The sequence below is a fragment of the Athene cunicularia genome, assembly GCF_003259725.1.
Source record: "Athene cunicularia isolate RWA chromosome 5 unlocalized genomic scaffold, athCun1 chr5_part2, whole genome shotgun sequence".
NCBI lineage: Eukaryota > Metazoa > Chordata > Aves > Strigiformes > Strigidae > Athene > Athene cunicularia.
In genome coordinates, this window is record NW_020799102.1 from 150,931 (window position 1) to 158,836 (window position 7,906).

Sequence of the window (7,906 nt, forward strand, 5' to 3'; positions counted from 1 at the left end):
GGTGGCATCGGCGGCGGGGGTAACCCCATTAGGGGCAGGGCAGCGGGGGGGCGGTTGAAAAAAGGCAGGACAGAGGGGGGTTTCTCCACGCGGGCAGGTGGCAAGGCGTTCTCTGTCGGTGTGGCACGGCCGTCCACTGAGTCCACGGAGTCTCGGGAGTGGGCCCGCGGCGGCACACCTGCAAACGGCACAGGAAAGAGCCATGAGTCGTGGCCAGAGGGCTTGCAAGTCTCGGAGACCTCCTCCTCCTCTTCCTCCCCACCCGCAGCAACTGGCGCAAGGACCGTCCTCTCCCGCAGCCCCAGAAAAGGGCAGCCTCGGGAGAGCACAAGTTGCCCAGAGAAAGATCCAGATAGCCAAATGTAGCGTCTGCTTCCATGTGCCTCCAGGAGGGTAGCTGCTCTCTGGCAAGACCCTGGCTTGCCTGCACAGCGCCCCGGGGACGCTCGTTCTGGGCCAGCGGGGGCTTTGCAGAAGCCACTGAACAAAGCGGGGTCACAGGGATGGAAGGGAAAAGCCACAAGAAATGGCAAGAGATCCCCAGCAGAAAAGTTGCCAGGTCCCCAAGTCCCTGAAGATTATTAAACGACCCGGAGAGCCTGCAATCCGCACACAGGTTGGGAAAGGCCTGGACAGGACCCAAGTGCTGACAGCAACGGAGCTGCTGGAGGAAGGAAAACTCGGCACCTGTTTGACCTCAAAGAGAGGGTCAGGAAGCCTTGCTGCATCCAAAGAGGCTTTGAGGATGAGACCAGAGTGGTACAATGGCAAACACTGCCTCTGCCCAGGCCTTGCCACTCCAACAGCCATCAAGTGGAGCCCGGGCGAGGCCCCACGCCGCCGGCAAGGCCCTGAAATTCAGCCTCCCTGTGCCCAGCAAGGCGAGGGGTGAGAGAAAGGAACACGCCCTGCTCCACCGAAACGCGAGGGCAGGTCGGGACGTGGTGTAACAGTGCCCGGCGCTGCCAAGCAACAGATCACCGCGGGCACTGGAGCTGAAGGGAGGGTGCAGAAGGTCAGAGCTACCCCACTGCAACTCGGCTTAGAAAGAAGGGCTTTCCTTGCGTGAAATGGGCCACAGGGGATCTACAATGACCACAGCTGGTCAAGACCTCCTCATCAACACGCCTGTCAAAAATGGTCCCTGCGGCTCCGCGGAGCTCCCCGGCGCGGGGCTGGGGCGTCACATCGCTGCGGAGTGAGGCGAGGACCACCTATTGCCATTGTAGAAAGCCCACGGCCAGGCCCCAGCTGGAATACTGCGTCCAGTGTTGGGCACCTTACCTCCGCAGGGATGGACAAATTCTGGAGGAGATCCAGAGAAGAGCTACTAATAGATATGGAGGGTCTTAGCTATGTTGATAGGCTGAAGAGCTTAAGCCCATTCAGTTTGGAGAGGAGGAGGAGGAGGCTACGAGGGATCTTCGCAGTGTGTGAGCACCTAAAAGGGGATCATAAAGACTCGGGTCAGGATCTAATCAGACTCAGCAGGCACAGGAAACAACCCCCAGAGGCTCCTGGCAGGGTCCCCCCCAACCCCGAGGTTCTCGGTGGCTTCGGCCTGACAGCTCTGCTGGGGATCTGCGGGGCCCTCGGGAGCACGGAGGTCCCCCCACCCATGGCGTGCTTTCGCCTCACTCACGTTTGCGAGCCTGCGCCTCGAACTGGGACAGGTTCTGTCGCGTTGCCAGCCTCACCTCCACCTTATCCCCGTTGAGGATTTTACCGGGCAAAAGCTCCAAGAGTTTGTGGACCGAATTCTCAGAGGCAACCACCACCTCTGCGTACCTGTAGGAAAGCCCAGCGGTCAGCCAGCCCTGAGTGGTTCACCCCCTGATAGAGGGGTAGGGACCCCCGTACAACCCCCTCCCTGGGGCTCCGTGCTTGCTGGCAGCCCCATCACATCCCGCTGAACCCAGGCTGATGTTCCATGTCCCCTCCTCCCCTTCCCATACTGGTTGGGAGTCTTCACTTTACCATCCCAGCTCCAGGCAGACTGGGCATCACCCAGGAAAAACCACTAGCCGCCCCCCAACACAGAAGATGTGGCCATGAGGTTCCCCCATTGCCCTCCATCTGCCCCTCGGCTCTCACCCTTTTGACTGGCCATTGGCTCGGTTCTCCGCAAATTTCAGCTCCACTACATCATAGACACCAACTGAGCGGATGGTTTGGATCAGCTGCTGGTCAGTCGTCCACTGAGAGGGGAGAGGCTGGTGTCAGCTCCCGCAGCCCTTTGTAGGACCCTGGTGTCCCCCAGCTCAGCCAGCGGGCTGGGGCAGGGTGCTTGGAGTACAGACACCCCCTCAGAGCCCCTATGGGGAGTTTAAAATCAACCTTGAGGCTGAAACAGGCCCCACTCATGGCTATGAGATCTCTCTGCTCTCTGGACAAGACAGAACTGTCCCTGTATCCATCAACAGGAGGAGGGGACTCACCCACACAGCCCCCAAGACAGCCAAGAAGCAAGTGAGATGCTACAGCTACTGGTCACCCATCCCCACCAGACCTGAAGCCCCTCAAGGCTACAAATCCCCTTTCCCTGAGGATCACAAGGTTAAGCCCAGCTCATGGCCCGGCTTGGGACATTGGGTCAGTGTGGATTGAGGAGGAACAGCCCCCTCCAGGGAGCACTTCAGCCCCCCCAAAGAGCCCTGCAGCCCCTCAGGGGTCTCTCTGGAAGACCCCCATCTGCATACACACCACAGGAGACCCCAAACTACCCAGGCACCCCAGGAGATACCCCTTCACACCAAGCCCAGCCCGGCAGCCATCCCACTCACCCAGGAGAAGCTGCCCACGTAGACAGCAGCTCTCTTGTTGCGCAGCCCACTGTACGTGTACAGGATGGCGGGAGATTTGCTGTTGGGCTTGGGGGACGGCTCCTGACGGATCTCTGGCGGTGCCTCCGAGCTGCTGGTGCGGCTTTCGGGGGGCTGCGAGCTGGCTGCTAGCACGTCGTCGTACAGGTCCATCTGATCAGCATTACTGAACTCAGAGTCCTGCGAGGGGAGACACTGTGAGCACCTTTGCAGAGGGGAGACCCCCAGGGGTGAAACCACAGCTTGAAAACAGACCTGGGGGCTGTTAAGAGCCTAAACAGGGCTCTGGAGGACTGACCCATTCTGCTGGAGTCTTCCCAACACCCCCCCAGCAGAAACAAACCACCCCAGATGTTTAAAAGTCTTCTCGTGGCTCTGCAGCAGGTGCCCTGGGGGCTGCAGATGAACCACGACTGGAGGCGAGGAAGCCTCCTTGGCCGTTTGCAAACCAGCTGTCCCAATTCAACAAGTGAACAAGCTCTTTTGAGGCAGCACAAGCCGACTCCAAAGGTTTAGTAGACTCCAAAGGTTTAGCACCCAAACTGCTCGTCTGGTGTCTGCTCGCAGTTAGGAGGTGAATCGCTGCTGTGAACGAAGCCACGGCAAACAGAGCCAGTGTCTGTGATCTCCCACGAGGCAGCTCCTCTCGCCTCTTTCAGCATTTTATTTTCACAACGACAACTCCCCCTGTGCTTCTCCTCCCCAGCTTAGTGGCCCCCTCTCAGCACCAACCACCCAAACCACACCATGCCCTAGGCTTCTGCAAGCCACCACGGCATCCACTATTCCTCCTGGGCAATGTGGAAATCCCTCTCGCACGGCTCCAGCCCAGCTGCCCAGCTCCCCAACTGGCCCAGCATTAACACAAACCTCCGCAGCAATGGGATCAACATCTCCCTTCCCCAGCAACGAGGATTACCAGCACTGCGATGACAGGGCTTTAGGCTCTGCTTTGTAATGCTTGATATAACCCTGGAGCAGTTACACATAAGGAGGCAGAGAAAAATGCTCCAGGAAGTAGAACCACGAAGGTTTACCCCACCAGTGACCCATGCTGGCTTGATTTTCCTCCCCTCAACTTGAAGCCTTTTGCTTTTTTGCTCCAGCCCTCTCCTCGTGTGAGCAGAGGAGGCTCACTAAGGATATCAGCTGCCCTCAGCAACGAAGCAAGACCCAACCTGCTGCTCTGGGAGGCTACCAGGAAGCAGCTCACCTTTTTTTTGAAGTGTGCAAGGGCAAAAGTTCAGCAGTGGAAAATCAAGCGCTCTCGATGGACAAGCCTCTCGGCAGGCACACGCTTCACAACAAACCCAGCCTGAGGGTTGCACACACCCACCCCCAAACCCTGCTTGCCTCGGATACGCCACCGCAATGCAAGTTTGCTCCTTTTTGGGACAGCAGAACCCTCCTCAGGGTAGGAGCTCCACGCTGTCTGCACACACAGATGCACGTGTCTCCCCTCCCCTCAGCGGCGCAGCCTTTCACGGCGTGAACCAGCCGCCAAGGAAGCTCCTGAGCTGTGAACTCAAGTGTCCTAGATCTGCCTTCCAATTCCCACTCTGTTCCGGGCTATATTTAATTTGGAGTGTACAGCGAGTGCTGTGTTTACTACGGATCTTCAGACTAATTGCTCACCCCGATTCAGCGTGCGCCGAGCATCATTGCATGGTACAAATTACTACGTTCATATCTGTCTCACGGGAGCAATGCACAGGTCTTGTGCAGCACAAAAACCAGAAGCTCTGCTCCCAAATTTTTAGTTCCAGGATTTCAAAGGCAGTTCAGACAACACTTTCTGCTAGAGATGGTTAAATCCCTGTGACGGTCATGGAACTGCACACATAAAACAAGGCCCTTTGTGAGCTCAGGGGAGAGACGGGGAAGGGTGCTCAGCACACGGCTTTCAAAGGGTCATGGAAATCTAAAAATCAAACCCTTTTTACCCCCAGACACATTTCTTGACAGCAAAATGTCCATTTCTAAGACAAGTTGTAACTTTTGCATCTGGCTATTTCAGCTGCAGAGCTGATAAAAAGGTTACAAGAATTTCAACAGGGCGCAGTATTTTTGTACTCATTCTCGAAACAGCTCAACTGTTTGTTTAATCCGCCTCCCACACTCCTACCTCCACCAAGTGCCTTTGGACACAGCCCAAGGCTGGAAGATTTCTGCCTGGAAGTTTCAGAAAGTTGAGAACAAAAATGGGGGGGACACACACGACTAGAGGAGAAATCGCTCAGAAGCCGGGATACTTCAGCTTGGGAGTTTTTAGGGCCCCTCTGGGATCTCTGAAAATTATTTCTTCGGAAAACTAACAGCCTGATGGGAAGGTGGTGTAGAAGTACTCACAGTCCAAGTGCTCCCAGACCACTCTCCTGGTCTCTGCCCCTTGCTGCCACCCTGAAATTTGCAGACCCTCACTCGAAACGCATGGTACCAAGAGGCTTCTCGCATCACTCACCAGCCAACCCCTCCATGGCAAACGTACCCCGAACCCACATGTGCACTGTCTGGGGGTGCTCCGGGACGCAGCTCAGCATGCGCTGGAGGATTTGGAAGCACGTCAGTGGCCCACAGAGACCACGGGGCAGCCAGGGCACCTTCCCCCCCCCGCTGCCTCCACGCGGTATCACACACAGATTAACTCTGAGTTTCTTCCTGCCGCCGCACAGCCCGAAGCGAGCAAAACACCAGACTCGGCGGCCTTGATAATCACTTCCAGCTTTAAGAAGCTTCTGTCTACTTGGCTGTGTCAAAGATCTTTTGTCTACTGTACCCCAAACCCTCCAGTTCAATCTTTCCACACCGTTTCCCGCTGCACAGCCAGGCTCACTCCATCCTCCTCTCAATGCTGCTTAACGTTTTTTACCCCCAAAGACCCCCAAGACTTGATCGAGAACAAACCTGACCCACCAGGGACCCTCTCAGCTCCTCAGCAGACATTCCCATGTCCACTCAAGCCACTGTCTTTGTCACGTTTCCTGCTCCAGGCCTGCCGGGGGCCAAGCCTTCGCAGGAATGCCTGTCTGCAGGCACAGGCAGGCCAGGCAACACTGCGCCGTCTCCGCAGAGCGCCCGGGGAAGCGACACCAGAGTTCTGTGAATTCCTCCCACCTGTTTGTTGTTTATCTGTCGTCCTCGAAGACATTACAGACTTTCCAACTCACACCCGCCAACGTCACGGCTCTCCTCCAGACGGAAGGTACCACGTCCACTTTCACTGCTTCCCTTTGGCGTTCCGAATAATTGCCATAAATGTCGTTTCTTGGTTATTCTGTGCACTTCCAAGCCCAGCCACCTCCACGCATTTTCTTAATCTGCACTTTATTCCCCCAGCTCTCCCTTCTGCTCCCAAATCCAGGTATACCTATTTCCTCATTCTGTTAAAAGTAAATTGCATGAAAACATACAAATTGAGGCAGTTCCTAAGCCAGAGCAGTTCCGTTTGGTCCCAGACGGTACTAGATAGCTGAATACACAGGGAATCGGCTATATTATTTATATATTTTTCAAGACAGATGCAGGAAGCGTATTTCAGAGTCAGAGGGTGTCTGGGCAGGGCTGCATGGCTGCTACAAGCAGCACGGACATTTACTTTGCATCTCACTTTTTGGCAACATTATTTTGGCAACATTACAGCCAGCTTGGACCCTGCCCTCCTCCCAAGGGAATCACTCCCAGTGGAGAACTCCTGCTTCTTCCCAGGCAGCTGGAAAGCACCTCGCAGTCCCCTCAGCTCTGAGGCAGTTAACAGAGTTTCCGCCATTTTGCTTTTCCCCTGAAACGTTTACCCACAGCGTATCCTCACCCGATAATCTCCTACCTCCTCAGAACAAAGGGTTTATCATCCTCAGTCCCTGTTCAGCCCTCTGGGAGCTCACAGCCATTCCCTCCTCCACATGTTTTGTTTCCAGTTCAAGCAGCCCGCCTTCTAGTGCAGACCAACTTCCCTCCATGGGCTTTCCACGGCCGTTTTTAATCTTCAAACATCTCCGTTCACACCCGCTCTCACAGATTCCCAAACTCTTGAAAATCTGCCCCCCCCCCCCTACACTTCTCTGTCATTTCTTCACACGGGTCCCAGACAGCCTCAGGGTGGGAGGGGTGGCACACAGGCACCTCTCTGACCACAGCCAGTCCCTGCCACAGCATCCCAGCCTCAGTGGTCCCATGGGTGTGGTGCTCCAGGTCCCCTCACCGTGCAGCTCCTTGGCAGGGCCTCTTCCAGTTTAGATTTCTCATTTCTCCAACCACGCTGCAACTTTCCCCTTCAATCTCCGCTCATCACTGTCCTGACAAACGTCGTGGTCCAAACCCTGCCTCCCCCTCCCAGTCGTTTTGTGACCAGCCACATGTTGAACCTCCAGAGAAACCTGCAGAAAGACCCTTTATTCCCAGTCGACATGGCAGAATTTAGGATTTAGGAACAGTCCCAGCCCTCGGTTCCCCAGAGTGACTCTCCAGCATTGTGCTACCCTTCCCTGGGCACAGCAGTCACATTTTCTGCCCTCTGCGTATGCACCAGCTGGTGGGTACGTCCACCCTAATCACTCCAGTGCCTCGCTAACCAGCTGGCTGACACCAGTTATGATGCTCTCCACAAAAAAAGGAGGATGTGCAGCTCCAGCCCTGCGGCTGGACGTGTCGCTCACCTGGTTGAACTCCTCGTCGGCGTAGATATCAATCAGATCCACCCCCTCGGACATACTTCCAGAGATGGGAGCAGAAGCCCGGGCTAGGACCGGGGCAAAGCAGGAAGATCAAAGGTGACCTGCAGCGGGGTGAGGAGGGGGGACAGGGTCAGCGAGGCACTGGGGACCCTCCTGCTCCCCCACTTCCCTGCAGGCACCAGCCACCCCCCCAGAGGGGCCCACAGCCTCAGCCCAGCCACCCCCGGGGGCCGCAGCAGCCCCTCACCCTCTGGCTGGGGCACTCTCACCTCGACCCCTCGCTGAGAGCCGCCCTCGGGGGGAAGGGGAGCAGGCAACGTGGACCCGTTTCCTCCAAACCTGACAGATCCCTGGGGGCAACAACACCCCCCTCAGGGGGCAACCACGACCTGCCCCCCCAACCCACCCTGTAGG

At 56.5% G+C, this 7,906-nt stretch overlaps 1 protein-coding gene across 1 annotated transcript; it reads right to left on the reverse strand.

Moving 5' to 3' along the window:
* Nucleotides 1–5: 5 nt before the first annotated feature.
* On the reverse strand, nt 6–7,684 carry CPSF7 (cleavage and polyadenylation specific factor 7; the record flags this gene model as incomplete). Its single annotated transcript, XM_026850300.1, has 5 exons — nt 7,475–7,684; nt 2,784–3,002; nt 2,095–2,198; nt 1,643–1,788; nt 6–178 (listed from the first exon to the last, which is right to left on the reverse strand). Coding segments are annotated over exons 1-5 (696 nt in total), but the record flags the coding sequence as incomplete, so codon positions are not given.
* Nucleotides 7,685–7,906: the final 222 nt, after the last annotated feature.